Genomic DNA, 21434 nt, shown 5'->3' on the forward strand with positions numbered 1-21434 from the left:
GGTGTCCTTTCTGTTCCGTCTTCTCCTCCTGGTAACCAAATCTAAAAGTATTATCTTGAAGGAAAGGTGTTACTGGTTATGGGTTGTACTTGTAAAGCTAAATCCTGTTAATTCATGGTCCTGTGTATTGAGGGACAGAATTATTTAAGCTTGTTGTATGAGACCATTTCAAATACATGAACCTACATGGGGATCAGTGATTTGTTGAAAATCTTAGCTTTACCAAATTGTCAGAAGAGACGAGTGGTTTCACTTGAGTATACTCTGACTAGGGATTTTAATAATGAGTAATGCATGGGAATTCTAACAGAATTATTTCAGGACCCATGAAAGAATTGTGTGTTTTTAGAAACAACAGCTTAAATTGAGGTCATCTGGGTTATATACTCACATGGTATTCTTTTTTAACTTTCTATTTGTTTATTTGCCATTGTGCACTGGGTACCACAGTGAATGAAAAAGGGTCAATGTGAGGTGCTGGAGAGAGAAAGGCTGACTGCACAGCACTGTAAATCTGAAAATGCTGCAAAGTATATTTTATTTTCATGGAATTTAATCCTCTTCAAACATGACCTCCCTTAAACCAGACTAGATTTCATTAAAAAAAAATCTAATGTCCTGAAATAATGCGATTTATAGTATATGAGAAGTCTCCAAAAACTTCTTGGAAAAATGCACATTATGAAAATTCTATGCATGGACTTCCAGGTTTTCTTATGCTGAAATTTAGTGTTTAATTCCATTTTCCCATGGATTCTATGAAGTCCCCTTCTAGCTGATTGGTTATCAACTAAGAGGAGGCTTCATCTAGTCCCCCAGTCCTGCTTGTCAGACATGGCGATCACCACCAGGTAGTGAGCTGCGTTCACCCGTGTGCCTCTTGGCAGAACTGGCTTCAGCATCGCATGCACCCTCTGCTTCAGAGCCACTGCACTATCAGCAGGCGGGGTTGTACTTGAGTTAGTTAGGATATGCATTTTACCTTTCCCACTTGCACACAGGCCTCTTGTAAATTTTGAGTGTGAGCTTTCCAAGTTCGGTTGGATGTTATCATCGGGACTTGAGAGTCCCTGATTATTCCTCTGGCTCCCCACCATGTTTTTGTTTGGGTTTTACAGTACATACCAGGCGTTGGTTTTGTTGGACACATTTGTACCCAATTTGTTTTCCAAAGCTTCTGCCTGAACCCAGCCAAGAACTCTATTCCTACTTGCCCACTCAAGTATTCTCATGCGCATTTGATAAACACTAACCAAACAAAGCCCTGATTATTAGCAATCCCTCTGGAAGATTTGCTTAAGGAATTACCAGTCACAGTGTTTTCCTATTTTATAGGATAATGTAATTTTTGAGAGACTCTCAAAAGACTCAAAATACATGGAGGAAACATTATGCCATCTGGAATATTTTGCCACAGAAGGTAAGTGAAGTTTGGAAATGTTTCTTGTGACTATTGAAATTGAACTTGCAAGTGTGTTTGGCTGGTGCTTGGATAAGGAGTCCTGGTCTGAATAGGCGTGACCTTTTTGTGCCGTACATGGCTTGTTTCGTAGGAATACATTCTTCAGGTACCTACCCGAGCCCCCTCCCGTTCCCACATTCTGTGCCTGTGGCAGTGATGAGGTGCATGGCAAAGTCTGAACTCAGTGACTTGTATGCGACTGTGCTGACTCATTACTGATAGTACAGAGGGAAGGCAGAGTAACTCACAGCATGAGGACTCGCTTTCTCAGAAAAAGTATGTGGTTAAATCCCTGTCCCTCACTTGTTGTCTTTTTTTATTTTTAATTTTTATTTGACAGATAGAGTTAGACAATGAGAGAGACAGACAGAGAGAAAAGTCTTCCTTCCATTGGTTCACCCCCTAAATGGCCCGCTACAGCCAGTGCTGCGCCGATCCGAAGCCAGGAGCCAGGTGCTTCCTCCTGGTCTCCCATGCGGGTGCAGGGGCCCAAGCACCTGGGCCATCCTCCACTGCCTTCCTGGGCCACAGCAGAGAGCTGGACTGGAAGAGGAGCAACCGGGACTAGAACCTGGTGCCCATATGGGATGCCAGCGCCGCAGGCGGAGGATTAACCTAGTGAGCCACGGCACCGACCCCTCACTTGTTGTCTTTATGACACTGGCTTGTCTATGACTTTGGAAATAATTCAGTGAGCCCATTGTGAGCAACCAAGGCTTTGCATACCACTGATGTCAGACATTGCCCCCAGAAAATGTGATCATAGCTGAACCCACATTTAAATGCTGACTGCTGCTTTCTTGCCATAGGACATTCCTAGGGCTACACATGAACACATATGCAAGTGTACTGACACACACACACACACACACACACACATGCATGAGCACGGCTGCTTCAAAGCCTGGGTCTTTCAGGTGCTAGCACACTCGGCTCTTTACTGCTTTCTAGAAACGTATTTCCTGCCTGTTCTATTTGTTGACTCCTGCTTGCTGCACCTGTGCCCATGGATCCTGCACAGCACCTCTGCCTCTCTGCTGTGCTGAATTCACTCTTAGGAGTTCGTGTTTATGCTCGGATTCACGGAACAGATTTTTTCTATTAGAATTCAGTAGAATTGTTTTTAGATGTCCCTGTGTAGATGTGTGAATGCTGAAGTTCGGGTGACCCGAAAATCAGATGGTTTCTTTTAATTTTTTGAGCATGCGTATATAAAAGGGAAGCACGGGATGTCCCCCCCGGGGGTGGTGGTGTCAGCACTCTGCTTGTCCCCATTCACTAGTGGCTGTTTTGCAGGCTTGCGGACCCTATGTGTGGCTTACGCTGATCTCTCTGAGAATGATTATGAAGAATGGCTGAAGGTCTATCAGGAAGCCAGTACCATACTGAAGGACAGAGCCCAGCGGCTGGAAGAGTGTTACGAGATCATTGAGAAGGTAATCACACAGGATGTGGCTTCTACATGCTCCCCGGAGGACTTAACCACCTTCTGAATGCAGTCTTTGATCAGGAGATCATTCACTATAGAGTCATGCTCTGCTTCTTTGTATTTTTTTTTTTTTTTTGACAGGCAGAGTGGACAGTGAGAGAGAGAGACAGAGAGAAAGGTCTTCCTTTGCTGTTGGTTCACCCTCCAATGGCCGCCACGGCCGGCGCTCTGCGGCCGGCGCACCGCGCTGATCCGATGGCAGGAGCCAGGAACCAGGAACCAGGTGCTTTTCCTGGTCTCCCATGGGGTGCAGGGCCCAAGCACTTGGGCCATCCTCCACTGCACTCCCTGGCCACAGCAGAGGGCTGGCCTGGAAGAGGGGCAACCAGGACAGAATCTGGCGCCCCGACCGGGACTAGAACCCGGTGTGCCGGCGCCGCTAGGCGGAGGATTAGCCTAGTGAGCCGCGGCGCCGGCCTGCTTCTTTGTATCTTAATGAACCGTTAGTTTAAAATCATTTCTTTCTTTGCTTTAAGAACTTAGTTTTCATGGATTATCTGGAAGATCTACTCACTCTCAGCTAACATTAATAATATCAGAAGAAATATCACGTCAGAACAGCACCAGTGGCTTTCTGGGATTGCCTAAGATTAAGCTTCATGAGGTTCTTGTACCATGTTGTGTTACATGTGCACCCAGAATGCTGTAGGCTGGTTAGACATCATGCACACTAAGAATTTTCATACTTACTTATTCTAATGATATTTAAGCTCCATCATAGCTACTTACTGTTGTGGACTTTCATTTTCATTTGTTGTTGTTACCCTTTGAGTGTACCCATGGCTTTGAGAAGCTTTCTAGTTACTAGATTTCTCCAAATCTGGGCGCTGGGTTTCAGCTATTTTTCTGTTTCATGTGAGCGAATACTGGCCATCCATTTTTCAGTTTCTATAACTTTGAAACCATCACCTGTTCAGTTTTTCCAGTCCTTTATTGTTTTTTTTTTAATTCCCCTTTGCTTTTTTATTCTCAGTTTTCATTTGAGTTTTATCTTCAGTCATTTCAGTGGAATTTAAATAGGAGCAGAACTGAATTTAAGCCTTCATTAATCCTTGCTTTATTGGTATTTAAGGAGAAAAAGACCCCGAGTCAGGTTACTTTTAACAAAATTTACTTGAGCTAGGAAAGGGTCTCGAACAGAGCAGCAGTCCTGAGGGAAGATGGTTCTTAATGCCCCACTTCACCACATGTGCAGGTTCTGTTTACAGCCAGGGTACAGGAAGTGACTGCAGACACAAGCTGATTGGCTGCTGTCAGAGTCTCCTTTATGTGGTACTGTTTTGGCAGCTCTTAGCCCTTTAATTGGCTGGAAGTTCAGTGCCTATGATAGGCTGAGATGCAGTTGCTTGGTTACAAGAGTATCTTTAGATTGGATTATAGTTTATTTGCACATCAATATATGATATGGTTTGCTATATACACAGGGTGCTGTGGACTACACTTTATCACCCAAACATGAAGACAAGGTTACACCAAACACTGGAAATACACAAAATTTCTTCCAGAATAATTTTGAAAGAGTGACTAAATAGGTAGCACGCCCGTGTGGTTTGGGTGGATGCTCAGGAGGTAGCCGAGTTTTCCCATCATCTGGGGACTACATGGTAAGAGGCACATGTGCAGAGGCTCCGGAATCTCCCAGACCAGCAGGCAGAGTGCAGGGCAGCTACACATGCACACCCATTCTCAGCGTGAGCTGACCCATCCTGGGTCTTGAAGTGGACGACCAGGGGCAGCCCTCTGCAGCTCCTCAGTGTTAAGGTGCTTGGGTGTTTTCTTCTCCGGTCGTTAAATTCCTAGACTCACAAGTCCCTTCCTCCTGAACCAGTTCTCAGTGTTAAATATAGCACAGTGCTTGACTCATTAGCTGAGCAAGAGGGGTGGCCTCATGGGATTACTGTTCTCTGGAAATTGTGTCATAGGCTCTGCTGCCTGTGTGTTCCATGCTAACAAGCCCATGTGCCATGACACCAATGATGGGTGCTGGGCTGCCCCTGTGGGTGGAGTGGTCTGAACCCCACGGGTCATTTAGAAAGGCCCCATGCTAAGATGTCTTGGTCATCTGCAGACCCAGGGTTCCTGTGGAGACAATAAGTAAGATAACTGTTTCAGGACACTGGCATTGCCTTTCTTTTGTCAGCGTTCTGTTGTTAATGCTGTTCTTCAGAATGAACCCATCATTAACTGAAGATGCTTTTCAATCTAGAATTTACTGTTACTCGGAGCCACAGCCATAGAAGACCGCCTGCAGGCCGGGGTGCCAGAAACCATAGCAACTCTGCTGAAGGCAGAAATTAAAATATGGGTGTTGACAGGAGACAAACAAGAAACTGCAATTAACATTGGTAATTAATTTTAAAAATTATTTGCTGATGCTGGTTTTTGTAAAGTGTTTTTGAAGTGTCTTGTGGATATGTCTGAGTTTCTCAAATACATTGACAGATGGTGATTTTTAGAACTGTTGGTTTGCAAGGCCAAGAAAAGTTTGCTTGTGAAGATGGTCTTAGGGGCATCCTCTCTACCTGTTATCAACATTAAAATTATCCCATATACCTGGAAAGGATCAAACACACACATTCTACGGAATTCAAGAGTTGACCGTTGTGGTTTTCATGCTGCTTTCTTCACAATATATAAGTCTAAGAGTCATTTTTTCTACTGGACTTAAATATGCATTGTTATTTTATGTAATTATAGGCATTTTGATGATTTCACTAATTAATGACATTTTCTAAGAGCCTTGCCTTCTTTTCTTTCCCCATCTTGGTTGGAAGTCTCCTTTCTTGCTAAGAATCACAGGGATGAAAATTGAAGAATGGGAATTTAAGTCAAAATGGCTTTGTCGGGGCTGGTGTTGTGGTGTAGAAGGTAAAGCTGCTGCATCCCACATGGGCACTGGGTTAAGTCTCGACTGCTCCACTTCTGATGCAACTCCAGGCTAACGCACCTGAGAAAGCAGCAGCAGATGGCCCACAAGCTTGGGTTTCTATACCCATGTGAAAGACTGAGATGAAGCTCCTGGCTTCTGGCTCCGGCCTGGACCAGCACTGGCCATTACAGCTATTTGGGGAGTGAACCAGTGGGTGGAAGATCTTTCTCTTTCTCTCTGTCTCTCTCTGTATGTGTATGTGTGTGTGTGTGTCTGTGTGTGTGTGTGTGTATGAACGTGTGCATGTGCTTCTGTCTATAGCTCTTCCTTTCAAATCAATTGATCAGTCTTTAAAAGTCAGCTTTGTTAGGGTTAAAGAGATGCATTTTTATCAATGAAGGATATCGTGTGTTGTTATAAATAGTATTTGTCTGTGTTTATATATAGACTTGCTCTTCTGGAATAACTTCTCATACAGTTTGACCTAAAACACCTGCTGTTAATCAGTGGTCCTATTGTTCAAGTTGATTATTGCTCAGAAATGCTTACCTGAAATTTAGATGTTGTGCTTTCTGCCCTCTTGGAGTGGTAGGAAAAATGGGCAACCTCTCCAGTTAAAATTGAGCTGCAGTGAGAACGCCGTCTCCAGGATCTCAAGTGTTCTGATGGACTAATGACCTGTGCAGGCTGCTAGCCACAGACTTCTGCTGTGCTTTACTGTGTCTGCTGTTGGAGCTGCCAGCACACAGGCGGGGAAGGCGTCTCCCCTCTCTTGTAGGTGCTCTCAGTTGCGGCTGCTCCAAGCCTTACAAAATAATTAATACCTAGACAATTTTTTTTGAAAATAGTGATTGTATTATTTTGTATTATTTTCAGAGAAGGTGTGCTGACATATTTAGTGTTAGTACTAGAAGCACTTACTCTTTTTCTTTAATATGAAATGCTTATTCTTTAATATACTTTAAAAATAGATATTTTATTTATTATTTTATTTATTTGAAAGGCAGATAAAGTGAGAAACAGAGAGCTTCCATCCATGGTTTCCTCTCCAGATATGCACAATGGACAATGGCTGAGGGTAGGCTGAGCTAAAGCCAGGAGACCAAATCTAGATCTCCCACATGAGTGGCAGGGATCAAGTACCTAAGCCATTGCCTGCTGCCTCCCAGGGTGTACACTAGCAGAGCTGGGATTCGATCTTAGAAACTTATATGAGATGCACATGTCCCAGGAAGCACCTTAATCTCTGCACCAAATACCTGTCTTATCAGATGTTTCTTTTTTTTTTTTCTTTTTTTTTTTTTTTTTTTTTTGTTTGGACAGGCAGAGTTAAACAGTGAGAGAGAGACAAAGAGAAAGGTCTTCCTTTTGCCGTTGGTTCATCCCCCAAATGGCTGCTACGGCCGGCACGCTGCGCCAATCTGGAGCCAGGAGCCAGGTGCTTCCTCCTGGTCTTCCATGCGGGTGCAGGGCCCAAGCACTTGGGCCATCCTCCACTGCACTCCTGGGCCACAGCAGGGAGCTGGACTGGAAGAGGAGCAACTGGGACAGAACTGGTGCCCTAACAGGGACTAGAACCCGGGGTGTCAGCGCTGCAGGCGGAGGATTAGCCAAGTTTAGCGCCAGCCCATTGGATGTTTCTTAATTGGTCTTAGCAAATACTCCTCAAGACCACTGGAAGATGATGCCTCCTACTTACAAGCTGATGACTTTGGACTGTCTTAGGATGAGTGATTCTTTTTTTTTTTTTTTAAGATTTATTTTATTTATTTGAAAGACAGAGTTATAGAGTGGTAGAGCCAGACAGAGAGAGAGAGGTCTTCCATCTGCTGATTCCCCAAATGACTTCAATGGCCAGAGCTGAGTTGATCCGAAGCCAGGAGCCAGGAGCTTCTTCCAGGTCCCACGCAAATGCAGGGGCCCAAGAACTTGGGCCATCTTCCACTGCTTTCCCCGGCCCCAGTAGAGAGCTGCTTTGAAAGAGGAGTAGCTGGACTCAAACCGGCGCCCGTATGGGATGCTGGCACTGCAGGCTGGGACTTTAACCCACTGCACCCACAGCACTGGCCCCAGGATGATTGATTCTTATATATTTCAGTGTTTTCTTAGTGGCACATATCACAAGTGCTCATCTTGTGATATTTGTTAGGTTTGGGATGCGGGTTGTTGGCTCTCTTTAGCATTTGACTTTTTTTTTTTTTTTACCTAAGTCTCAGAGTTTGAGAATTTATTTTTATAGGGTAACTTTCCATTCATACCTTGGAAATAAATATGCTTAGTCAAGTTGAATTCCAAGACACTTGAGTCTCTGATGAGCCAATGAACTTTGTATAGATAGATGGGTTAGCTTGCATGTGGGTTTTACTAGTTTGAATCTGGCAAGTGGTCAGAACCCTGCAGTGCAGTGCTGGAATTTATGCTAATTAGCTGTGTCAGTGGAGGGGGAGTTGGCAGCTTTCTTAGTTTAAAAATTTGGCATGCACCAGTCTAAAGTGAAATTTCAGATGTGGCCTTTGTGAACACAGTCATCATTTCCTCATTGCCACTGGATGAAACATCTACTAAGTAGTTACACAGTAGATGGGGAGTTTTCAGTCTCTAATCCTATTCTAAAGAGTGTGGGATGAGTGAGAACAGAATCATGGTATGTATTCCAGGTTCAAGTCATCCAGTCACAGACTGCTTTCATCTCAAACCATTTCTGAGATAGACATCTGAATCTTCCCGGGCCCCCTGCATGTTGTTATCTGTTGTTTGATATTTTAAAACTACTTAAAAAATAGATTGTACTGTGAATATTCAAGTTATACAACATGATGTAATGGGATTGACTTAGAAGCTAATTTTCCAAAACGAGTAAATGTGCGGCTTGCGCATCCTGTTATTGCCTGTGCAGCGCCTTGCTCATTGAAAGGAAGACACATCCCCATTCTCAGGGGGAGCTTGCTGGGCTGTGGCAGTCACAGCCCTGCTGGTGGTCTAAGTCTTAGCGTTATTTTTCCTCAGAAAATTCAGATTTGCATTTCTTGATTTCTGGAAGCTAGTGTTGCGGCAAGGTGCTCCTCTATAGACCTGGGGAAGTTATATTCCTGTTTGGGGCATGAATTAGCTATGAGACAAATAAGAGACACATAACCTATGGGACGAATGGCACAGATGAGAAGGTACTAACTGTGCAGTTCTGTACCAGTTCCCAGTAAACGCTATCTCTTGGGTTAAGTCCTTCACATCTGCCTTATGTTAAATCTCCTTACAGGTAGGATCTCCCTTTTGAAGGTCAAGCTGGGACACAGGGAGATGTAATGTCTTAGCCCAGGTGACAGGGGTGAGGGTGCTGAGTCCAGGGTACTTCCCCATACCACACAATGTTCACTTCCCACAGGAAAAAAAATGAGAATTGCAGAAGGCCTCATGAGCAAACAGATTTAAACATGAACCTTCTAGAATTTGTAGGAAACAAAACAGCAGCAAAACACCATAGTGCCTATGCAGCAGGTCAGAGTGGGAGGCGGAGAAGCGAAGACCGAGGCTGCTCCTTAGAAGGCGGAGAGCCTGCAGGAAAAGGTGCCCAGGGGCGTGGTTCCGTGGACAAGGCCTCAGCTCACGGGTTCTGAGTGATGAAGGACCCTGGGCCGCAACACTCTGATCCCACCTGGAGAAGCCCCAGGGCCCATGTCTGTTGCCTGGTTATGGGGTCTGTCAGTGTTGCTTATGCACGCACACTCAAGCACTGGACAGGTTCCCCAGGGAAACACTTAGAACCAGCAGGACACCTTTTGTTGTGGGTTGGCACTGTGTTTTTTCTCAGTGTTGGGCAGTTGGGTTTAAGTGATCCCAGGACGCATGGTGGTGAGGATAACATGGTTCCAGGGTCAGGATTTGGTCTAGTGCTTAAGACAACAGATGGGACACCCTCATGCCTGTGGGAGTACTTGGGTTCCATTCCTGCTCTGCTCCTGATTCCAGCTTCCTGCTAATGTGTATCCTGGGAGGCAGCAGGTGACAGCTCAAGTACTCGGGTCCTTACTACCACATGTGAGACTTGGGTCAAGTTTCTGCCTTCTGAGTGTATCCTGGCCCAGACCTGGCTGTAAGGCATTTGAAAAGTAGACCAGCAAATGAGAGCACTGTCTGTCTCTCAAATAAAGAAAAATTGTAAAGAGAATTTAAATTTTAAAAATTATCTCCAGAGAAAATGGAATGTGGATATCATCAATATGATCTTACCTTTTTTTTTTTAAGATTTTATTTATTTATTTGAAAGTTAGAGTTACAGACAGAGAGAGGAAGAGACAGAGAGAGAGGTCCTCGATCCACTGGTTCACTCCCCAAAATGGCTGCAATGGCCGGAGCTGCGAAGATCTGAAACCAGGAGCCAGGAACTTCTTCTGGGTCTCCCACGCGGGTGCAGGGGCCCAAGGACTTGGGCCATCTTCTACTGCTTTCCCAGGCCATTGCAAAGATCTGGATCAGAAGTAGAGCAGCTGGGACTTGAACCGGCACCCATATGGGATGCTGGTGCCACAGGCGGAGGCCTAATGTACTATGCCACAGCGCCAGCTCTACGATCTTACCTTTAAAAATAGAAAAGGAACACTGGTTGAGATACCCGAGGGATTTGGTTTGGGCACATTTTCTAGTGTGAAGTATTATTTTATTGTCTTAAAAGCTAGTCTTGCTCTAAGTGCTGCAGACTCTGAAATGTTTGGGTTTCTTTGAATGTTGATTATACTCCCGCAGCAGAAAGACCAAACGCCTTTGTAGTGTGCTGTTAATTTCAGCTGCAGTAAAAACGAAATCCCTAAGGGTTCTCCTCGGGGTCATTTTATGGCTGTCCTGTGAGGCTGCAAGATTGAAGAAGGAGGCCTCAATTTACAAGTGTGGATTGACATTCTGTGGCTGGCTCTTCTCCAGGAGTTGATCTCATTTTATCCAAAAACATTAGAAATCAAGCACACCAAACCTGGATTGACATAATTGAGTTTACTACATTAGCTAAGTCACAATTAACTGGGTTAAACTTCCATGGTCTGTCTAGTGCAAGTGTTCTGTGTGATAATTCTCTAAGCAAGATCTCACCTCATTTTCCAAATTAAAAACAAAAAAACAAAAAAGATCCCTTAATCTGTTTCTTCTCGGAAGCCTTTAGTTTTGTATATTTAACTTTATGAAAATGTCAGTCATTTTATTTATTGCTCTCCCCCTAACCCAGCTAGAAAAAAATACTTGAGACTTATTCTGGAATATTTTTGTGTAACTTCAGTTGTCAAGTGGCATTTTGCTTAAAGTGAAAAATATAAAATAAAGCAGTAAGCGAGAGCTTAAAAATTACAGCTTGCTTCTGCAGCTGTTGTTCAAATAAAAACAACCTGCCAGTAATCCTTTTGCATTAGTTATAGAGAATTTGTAACAGCCCCTGCTGCTGACGTTGCTGGGATCCCTGAGGTTGCAGAGGAGTAACCTGACATAGAGGGAAATGATTAAAGTTGCAGTACGTACCCTCGTTGTAACTGAAGAGAAAATGTAGACCTCCCTTCTGAACCTAATCTAGAAACTTACAGGAAGAAAGAATGTATTTGTAAAATTTTAAAGGAAATGAAGAAAGCAGTTTTCCCAATCCTATTAAGCAGAACTTTGGAGTAGTAAGACTTGGAGTAGTTTTAAAATGCTTATTAAAATTTATTTATTTATTTGAAAGCCATGGAGACAGAAAAGGAGAGCTGGGGAAGACAGAGAGACACCTTCCATTTGCTTCCATCTCCTGTCTTCCATCAAATGCCTGCCACATGCAGGGCTGGGCCGGGCCTAAGCCAGGAACCAGGAATACAGTTCAGGCCTCTTCCGTGAGTGTCAGGGACACAGCTCCTTGAGCCATCACTTGCTGCCTCCCAGGATGTGCATCAGCGAGAGGCTGAAATTCAGAGTGGAGCCAGGTCATGAATCCAGGAAAGTGATGTGTGTTGTGGACATCCCAAGTGATGTCTTCAAAAGCATGTCTCTATTCACAATGTTTAATGGCATTTGAAAGTCTAGCTTTTACCCATCGCTATTGTTAAAAGTAAGACTTGGAGTAATTTTAAAATGTTTAAAAAAATGTTTCTTACTCACTCTCCGTTCCCCCCTTTTTGGTTTTGGGCATTTGCCTGTGTGGTATTGAAATGTTATTCAGTTTTTTTTTTAAAAAAAAGAAATGTTATTCAGTTTTGAAGTAATTGTTTGGCCTTATGGTTAAGACACCTGCACCCCCCCCCCCCCATTAGAGTAACTGGGTTCGGTTCCTGACTCTACTCTTGCTGATGTGGACCCTGGGAGGCAGCAGGTGATGGCTCCAGTGATTGGGTTCTTGCCATCCTTACATGTAAGACACCTGTATTGTATTCTTGGCTGCTGGCTCTGGTCTCTGCCCAGTCCCAGTTGTTGTCGGCATTTGAGGAGTGAACCAACATATGGAAGCTCTCTCTGACTTTCAAGTAAATAAAATAAATTGTTATCAAATTTGTTTTAGTTTTTAAAAGAAATAATCTCATTCCTTTAAGAAAAAGCTTATTAATAACCTGGATTGTATCTTTTATGGTATTGTTAAAGATAACATTTGAATTAAAAGCCATAATTTTGTCCCTTAAAATTTGTGTTCTGAAGTGCTTTATAAATTATTCTTTCCAAATGGCAATTGTTAGTGAAGGTTATGTTTGTTCATTGCCAAAATAAACAAAAATATGTATTTCGCAGCCTCTCCCCCAAAACACAGCTTTTTCTTGGTCTTAAATTTTGTCTGTGTTGAATTGCATCTTGTGCCTATTGCTAGAGTTTCTTAAGAATGAGCAGAAACGTGCTGAGTAGGGCCACACACATGGGTTTGGTGGTCTTGTCTCTGGCCCAGTCTCCTTTCCTTGGTATGTGGAGCATCTGTGAGGACGGGTTTCGTGTTCTGCCTGGAGATTCCAGGGCACCCCGTTGAGGAGACTTCAGAAGCTCATGGAAAATGGAATTAAAAGATGAATTTGACTGCAAAAAATGTGAAATGTGTGCAGTCTTTCACAGGATGCATTTTTCATGAACTTTTTGAAGTATTTGTGTACTTGCTGGAAGGTTGAAATTCTGTGTGATGCTTTGCTTCATTTTCCTATAATCATTGACCCATTATCTGAAGATGCTGGACAAAAAGTTGGTTTGAGGGCCATTTTTCTAGGTGAGAGCTTTCTTCCTTGCCTTTTCCCAATGAGATGGATAGAGATGGGGGTGGTGAGAAGTGTGTGGTGATGCCAGCCCTCTCTAGGGCACAGAGCGGGTGCAGCTGATTTGAAGCAAAAATTGGAGCCCTGGCTATTGCCACAGGTCGTACAGGTTACTGGAGCTTCCTCCCCACAGGGCATGTGGACCTGGATGGGAAGAATCCAGAGGCTCTTGTGTGGTCACTGAGCAGTCATCTAGTTCAGAGCCTGAGGAGGAAGGAGCTTCTAGAAAAAACATTCCCCGTACTGAGAAAAAAAGTAGAGAAGAGGATCTCATTTAACCTATGGGACAACTTTTTTAAAAAAACTGAGAAGGAAATTGCAAGGTGTCTTGCGCGGAACAAGTCTTCCCAGCCAGATGAATCAATTAATTTACAAGCTTTTATTGGAATTCCGCTCCCTGGCCAGGTTCACCAGTGCCAACAGAGCGGGGTTAGGGAAGTTGCGTATCAGAGGTTGGGAGGGCTCCTTTTGAAGATACAGGGCATGAGGGTTAAAGGTTGAGGTGGGTCTGATCCTCACTGGTTGACCTTTAGGCACCCGTGGGGACCTTGACAAGGACTTTTCATTCCTGGAAGTGCAGGTAGGGACTCTCTATTCCCGGAAGTGTGGGCCTCCTCTCTTGTGGATCCCGAAGCCACCAGAAATGTTTAAAGAGTTAGGGATACTTTTGTTCCAAACAAACATTGTTTTAAATTTCATTGTTATTGTTGTTGTTAAATGCAACTCAGGGTTTAAATCTTTTTTTTAAATAAAGATTTATTTATTTATTTATTTGAAAGGCAGAGAGAGAGAGAGAGAGATCTATCTATTTATCTATCTATCTGCTGGTTCACTCCCCAAATGGCTACAATGGCCAGAGCTGGGCTGATCCAAAGCCAGGAGCCAGGAGCTTCTTCTGGGTCTCCCACATGTGCCATCCTCTGCTGCTTTCCCAGGCACATTAGCAGGGAGTGGGATTGGAAGTGGAGCAGCCAGGACTTGAACCGGAGCCCATATGGAGTGCCTGTGCCACAGGCAGCGGCTTTACCTGCTAAGCCACTGCACCAGTCCCAGGATTTAATTCTCGAAATGGCGATTACTTTTGTCAGGAAAAGTGACTCTCAAATTGTGCAGTAGTACCGCCTTGAAACCTGTTGTGAGAACTGCCTACTTTTTAGAAAGGCGCTGAGGGGTCTGGGTATTCCAGTAGGCATATTTATGCTGATTTAGGAGCACTGTTAAATTCCATTTGTCTTCCTAAAGTGTTTGCTGTTACTTTAGATAATCCAAGGCTTATCCTAATGTTTTACAAGGATGACAGGCATAAAGAAAAATCCACAGAAAATTGACAAGTATTTATTTTAGCCTTTAGTTTTAAAGACCTTCCCAGCCAGTTCTATTCAAGCTGTCTGCGAGAATCAAAATCTTTTCCTATCCCTCACTTTGCCCTATTCCTCTGTGTCAACCAATAGACTTAAAACAGTACTAAGGTGAAAGAGAAGAGGTTGAATTTAAATAACCTTAGAAAACCGATGAGCCTGTGGAAGAAACAATAAATTCACATGTTGTCTCTTCCCCACTTTAGGATATTCCTGCCGATTGGTGTCACAGAATATGGCTCTTATCCTACTAAAGGAGGATTCTCTGGATGTGAGTAGTTTTTTAAAAATTGCAATTGGTTTGTTTCTATTATGCTAATCAGGGTTTATTTTTTCTACCAAACAATCATAAGACTATCCTGTGTTTTCTGTTTGTAATTTTGAGTGGACGTTATAAAGCCTTATCTTTAAATATCAATATTATCTTAGAATGTTGCTTCATGGTAATACTTTGTTGTACTCACCTATAATTGTGCATTTAAAATGCATTAGTTTTCATCTGGTTGAGCTTCAGACATTAACTATGAAGTATTAATGACACCTTTTATGATTTACGTTAAGTGGTGACGGTAAACTACAATGTAGATGGCTAAAGAGATTTGTAGAATTTTCTTTATAAAGATCATATCTAAGTGTTGGAAGCTGTTTACATTTCTATAGTAGTAGGATACATGTGCACTTAATTCCTCAACATCCCAAAGCCACCAGCTCCTGGGGAATTGAACACCATGGTTTCCTGAGTATTTCATGGACATGTGTCCACCCCATCACAGCCGAAAGGCACTGAAGAGACCAGGTTGGAGCTGACTCTTGCGTAACCAGTGACCTGTGATGTGGTTTGGTTTGAAAATAGGAGCTGAACAATGAAATTCCATTTTTGAGATTAACAAGGGCCCAGTTAAGGGCAAGCACTTGGGCAGTGAGATAATAACAGATGACGGGTCTAAGTACAGTTTTAAGGGGAGAAGTTGTAGTACACAGACTTGCAACCCCAGGAGGACATGGATCCTGCTGTGTAGACAAAGGCATTCTCTCTGCCCTCACAACTCCATGGTCAGCAGTCAGGGAGCCTGCAGTATTTCCAGGGTGCCCCTTTTTGTGTGAATGCTTCTGCATTCATCTTATTGAGCCTCTCCTGCCTTTGTTTGTGTGCCACCTGCAAGAAGCCCTGCAACCCAGGTCCTGCTCAACTCTGGACTCTGACTCGCACATGCTCTGAGGTACTAAGGAAAGCTCCCTTGTGCTATGGATTCCACTTTTCCAAGCATTCCCATTGTGCCTTAATTTTCTTCGTAGAATTTTTCTGCATTGGAAAGTGTGTGTGTGTGTGTGTGTGTGTGTGAACTGTGGCACAGGTTATAATTCAGTGGCACTGTTGTGTAACCACCAGCAGCATCTGTTCAGAGAACTCCTTTTGTCCCCATTAAACTCAACCTCTGTCTTCCCTATCACAGCCCCTGGCAACCAGCATTCGACTTTGTGCCTATGAATTTGACTACCTTAGGGATCCCTCAAAGTGGAATCTTACAGTATCGTGATTTTCATGACTGGTTTATTTCACTTAGCAGAAGGTCTTCAAGGCTCATCCATGCTGCAGCGTGTGCTGGAATCTTCCCTTCTTACAGCTAACAGCCCATGTGCATATTTTGTTGATCCTTACAGTTGTAGATGGACACTTGGATGACTTCCAACTTTTGGCTGTTGTGAATAAAGCTGCTATGAATACTGATGTGTCAACATCTTTTAGAGATCCTGCTTTCAATTCTTTTGGATTAACAAGGGTGCTTCAAAAGTTTGTGGGAGGGGCTGGTGCTGTGACATAGCAGGTAAAGCCGCCACCTGCATTGCTCGCATTCCATATGGGCACCAGGTTTGAGTCTTGGCTGTTCCACTTCCTGTATAGCTTACTGCTGATGTGCCCGGGAAAGCAGCAGAGATGGTCCAAGTCCTTGGGCCATTGTACCTACATGGAGGAAGCTCCTGGCTCCTGGCTTCGGATCTTCCCAGCTGTGGCCATTTAGGGAGTGAACCAGTGAATGGAAGATCTCTCTCTCTCTCTCTCTGCTTCTGCCTCTCTATATCTATGCCTTTCCAATAGATAAAGAAATTTTAAAAAATATTTGTGGAAAATGGAATTAAAATACATTGATTTTGGTGCAAAAATTTTCATGTAGTGTTTTTTTGCAGAATATGCATTTTTCTGTGAATATTTTGAAGATCCCACCACCACTATAAGCATGGATTGCAATTTTTTTTTTTAAGATTTATTTATTTGAAAGGCAGGGTTAGAGTGAGAGAGAGAGAGAAGGATCTTCCATCTTCTGGTTCACTCCCCAAATGGCTGCAATGTCTGGAGCTGGGCCAGGCTGAAGTCAGGAGCCAGAAGCTTCTTCCAGATCTCCCACTTGGGTGGCAGAGCCCCAAGCACTTTTGCTATCTTCCACTGCTTTCTCAGGCACATTAGCAGGGAGCTGGATCAGAAGTGAAGCATCGGGGACTCGAACTGGCATCCACATGGGATGCTGATGTTGGCAGGCAGTGGCTTTACCAAAACGAACTTATTTTTTCTTTTTAAGATTTATTTATTTATTTGAAAGCAAGAGTTACAGAGAGGCAGAGGCAGAGAGAGAAGTCTTCCATCTGCTGGTTTACTCCCCAAATGGCTGCAATGGCTGGAGCTGTGCCGATCTGAAGCCAGGAACCAGGAGCTTCTTCTAAGTGTCCCAAGTGGATGCAGGGGCCCAAGCACTTGGGCCATCTTCTACTATTTTCCCAGACCATAGCAGAGAGCTGGATCTGAAGTGGAGCAGCTGAGTCTTGAACTGGCACGCATATGGTATGCCGGCACTGCAGGCATTGGCATTACCTGCTATGCCACAGTGCCATCCCCTGACATATTTTTAAATTTCGTTTTCCATAAGCTTTCTGAAGTATCCTTGAATATCCAGAAGTGCCGTTTCTGAATCATACAGTACTTTTATGTTTCAGTTTTTGAGGAACTGCTTTACTGTTTTCATTCATAGCTAAACCATTTTATGTTCCTACCAACAGAGGACAAGGCTTCTGATCTCTCCACATTCTTGTCAACGCTTGTGGTTTTTTTATTTTTTATAATAACCATCCTAATGGGTATAAGGTGTTATCTAATTGTGAAGAATTATTTTATTTGACAGATTTATACACAGAGAGAAGGAGAGGCAGAGAGAGAGAGAGAAAGAGAGAGAGAGAGGACTTCCATTCCGCTGGTTCACTCCCCAAATGACCGCAATGGCCAGAGCTGAGCTGATCCAAAGCCAGGAGCCAGGAGCTTCCTCCAGGTCTCCCATGGGGGTGCAGGGGCCCAAGGAGTTGGGCCATACTCTACTACTTTTCCAGACCACAGCAGAGAGCTGGATCGGAAGAAGAGCAGCCAGGACTTGAACTGGTGCCCATATGGGATGCTGGTGCTGCAGGCTAGAGCTTTAACCTGCTGTGCCACAGCGCCGGCTCCCTTTCCTTTTGGTTTTGATTTACATATCCCTAATAATTAGTGATGTTGAGTATCTTTTTGAATGGATGACGACATTTAAGCTAATGTTTGGTTTTCAATCAGAATTTCTATTTGTAAGTCACACAGGAAGTAATGATGAGGGTAGCCATGATGGACCAAATGTGGGCTCACAATGCTGGGGAGTAGACACTGAGTAGGCCATAGCAGCACAACAGAGGAGAGGGACCAAGAGCTGCTGCAGAAATTCCCAGACCCTGAACAGGTCCACACAACCTGTGAGCACATCCAGGTGCCTGTTTGCTGATGCCTTCCCAGCTTCATGGCATCCAAAACCTTACTAAACAAATGAAAGTAAGTCTCTGTTGGTGTCTGGTGTAGCAGGTAGGTACTTGGGACGTCTGGATTCAAGTCCTGGGTCTGCTTCCAATACAGTTTTCTGATAATGTGCCCCCATGGGAGGCAGCAGGTGATGGCTTAAGTGTTTGGCACCCTGCCACCCACATGGGAGACTTGGGTTGAGTTCTTGGCTCCTGGCCTCAGCCTGACCCACCACTGACTATTGCAGGCATTTGGTAAGTGAACCACTGAGTAGATCTCTCTCTCTCTCTCTCTCTCTCTCTCTATCTCTCTCTCTCTCCCTCTCCCTCTCTCTCTCTCTCCCCCTTTTAGATAAATAAAAATAATTAAAAAAAATTTAAGGTCTCCTTTTCCTAGAGGTACCTTGGAAATGAGCCTGTATTTTCCCTTTGTATCAGTGCTGTCTGGAATCCAGGTGATGGACTGTACTTCAACAAAACATGGTGAGACTCAGACCTGTGCTTTACCTAGACCAAAGGGTGGTTTGTGATGCCAAACAAAAGATATTTTGGCTGTGTGCCTGACTGCCTTTAATGTAACCTGTAAAGAATGATTCTTCTTAACCCATTTTGGACTGACTTAGTTGGATGACGTTAAAACGTTCAGTATCTGCTGAGAAGAGGCCCATGTTTTTCCTGTTCGATAGGCAATGGGAGGCTCTGTGTTTCTGACTGCTGACTACAGAGGGATTGTCTTCTTTCTTCTTTTCCCTTGTCTTCCTTCTTGGTTTTTTTTTTTTTTTTTTTTGACAGTGAGAGAGAGAGACAGAGAGAAATGTCTTCCTTCTGTTGGTTCACCCCCCAAAATGGCCGCTATGGCCAGCGCTGTGCCCATCTGAAGCCAGGAGCCAGGTGCTTCCTCCTGGTCTCCCATGAGGGTGCAGGGCCCAAAGACCTGGGCTATCCTCCACTGCCTTCCTGGGCCACAGCAGAGAGCTGGACTGGAAGAGGAGCAACCAGGACAGAAACGGCGCCCCAACTGGGACTAGAACCCGGAGTACCAGTGCCGCAGGCGGAGGATTAGCCTAGTGAGCCACAGCGCCGGCCCATTCCTTCTTGTTCTTGAGTTGAATTAAAGGCATTTCTAGTCCCATCAAAACCTCATTTAGGAGGTGAGGAATAGAAGAGGACAATAGATTACGGGCACATTAGATCCCTAGTGGAATGCCTGTGTTGGGCTTTTACAGTCTCAGACCACTGATGAGGAAGCAGAGACACAGACGAAGGAAATGGCCCAGGAATTGGAAGTACTAGACCTGGCTTCTCTTCATCTCCCACATAAGGGTGAGGGTTAAGGGTTTTCCCTCAAAGGCAGAGCTGGCTTCTATCTCCTTTACTTTGCAGTATGGCTAGGCTGAGATCCCAGGTGCTCTAAATGATTAGGGTTCATCTCTGTATTTTGAGTTTTTCAGTTGATGTTAAAACAACACCTAGGATCTGTAATATAGACAAAATCAGTGCTTTGAAATCAGGTGAGTAATGGTGTGTGGACACCCAGGAGCATTCTAGATGATAGGTTGGCAGGGAAAAAGATTTGTGATTTTGTTTTGTTTGTCTGTTTGCTCGAAAATAGAGAAGTCGGCTTTATCAATAATCTCTGTGAATTGCCACTGGCACCCTCAATCTTTACTCCTGGCATGGGGACCAGAAGTGAGTCTGGGAGGAATGGATGGGAGTAGGGAGGCCTGGAGTTCCCGGTGAGAAGGGCTATCAGTGTGATTAGTCATCAAGAAGGTACATTAACGCCACAGTGAGATATGCTATGCACCCATTAGAGTGGCTGCGACGAAACTGGTTGGCATTACAAGTCCTGGTGAGGACTGGATTGCCATAGCAGTGAGAGCTCTCAGATACCATTAGCCAGCGCGTGAAATGGACAACATTTGGCGCCTTCAAGTTGCCATTGTGAGGCTGCCTTTTGGTGCTCCTCACCCACACTTATCCCCATGTTCCCACCACCCCATTCCAGACACTGAACTTTTCCATCTTCTCCAGAAGTTCTGTTGTAGTCAGCCCTCTCCTCTCCCAGGCACCCACTCACCTGCTTTCCAAAAAGATGGGTGAATTGTGCTTATGTTAGAATTACATTAGAATGACACCGAACAGTCAGGTGTGTTTTTTCTGGCTTCTTTTGTACAGGTTGCTGTGTGCATCATTAAAAATTCAGTTCCTTTTTATGGCTGTGTAAGTATTTCGTTGTATGGCTATAACACACGTCCTTTACCCATTTATTTGTTGATATCTTTATCATTTCTATTTGGCGACTATTACAAATAAAGATGCTATGAGCATTTCTGTACATGTTTTGGTAGACTAATCTTTTGGTTTCTCTTGGGTAAATACCTAGGAGTGGAATTCCTGGGTTTCAGGGAAGATACCTGTGGGGAGCAATCCGGACTAGACTGAGTTACTGGAATTAAGACTTATTCTATGCATCTGCTCTCCCACAATATGGCGCTGGGAGAGAAGTAAACAGCTTCTGCACAGCTGCCTCCAGTTCAACCAATAAACTGTAGGACTTGCTCCTGATTGGAGGAGAGCAGCGTACTCGGCATGTGGGCAGCCGAGTTGGGATTGGCAGAGGACTATAAAGAAGGAGAGAGACGGCATGCACCAGGAACATCTAAGGGGAAGTGCAGCCCCCGAGAGAGCCGGCCGGCAGTGTGCCGCTCCCCCGCGGAAGTGGGGAATGTGGCAGGGGGAACCGCCCTTCCACGGAGGTGGAAGGGTCGGTAGCCAACCTGGGAAGAACCAGCAGCAAACCCGGGGAGGGCCGAGCAGATGAAAGAACAGCGCAGGGTCCTGTGTCGTTCCTCCATGAAGAGGGGGAGCGACATAATGGTGCCGTGACTCGGATAGGAAACTTAGGACGGATAGGAAACCTAGGAGGGAAGAAACGGCAAGAAGTGGAAAATACCGGAGAGAGAGACTAGCAAAGAGCCTAGGTGCCGGAAGAAGCTATTGAAAGCCTAGGCATAGACTCGGATATGGACTGTGGGAAAGAAGTTAGGATTTAAAGTGAAAGCAAGAAGAAACTTAGACTCAGATACGGACTGCAGGTTGAAAGTGAAAGTGAAACCTATAAGAAACTTGGACTCGGATACGGACTGTGGGGAGTAGCCAGGAGAAATGAGAGGAATATTGTTGGAAGAAAACTTAAGGAAACATACCAGGT

At 44.3% G+C, this 21434-nt stretch overlaps 1 protein-coding gene across 14 annotated transcripts in view; it reads left to right on the plus strand.

The window, feature by feature from the left end:
* The window catches only part of ATP8A2 (ATPase phospholipid transporting 8A2), a 726614-nt gene that overhangs the window by 251216 nt on the left and 453964 nt on the right, over positions 1-21434 (plus strand). For 13 of the 14 annotated variants that reach the window (XM_089304392.1, XM_089304402.1, XM_051850718.3 and 10 more), the window contains 4 exons: positions 1336-1420; positions 2759-2898; positions 5158-5296; positions 14620-14684. In XM_089304392.1, coding sequence (XP_089160518.1) covers positions 1336-1420; positions 2759-2898; positions 5158-5296; positions 14620-14684 — 429 coding nt within the window. Of the gene's footprint in view, positions 1-1335; positions 1421-2758; positions 2899-5157; positions 5297-14619; positions 14685-15867; positions 16089-21434 lie in introns of those variants that run through there. The other variant, XM_089304401.1, reaches the window with a different exon arrangement.

Source organism: Oryctolagus cuniculus, chromosome 9 (genome assembly GCF_051225735.1).
Source record: "Oryctolagus cuniculus isolate XC-2025 breed Fujian yellow rabbit chromosome 9, ASM5122573v1, whole genome shotgun sequence".
NCBI classification, from domain to species: domain Eukaryota; kingdom Metazoa; phylum Chordata; class Mammalia; order Lagomorpha; family Leporidae; genus Oryctolagus; species Oryctolagus cuniculus.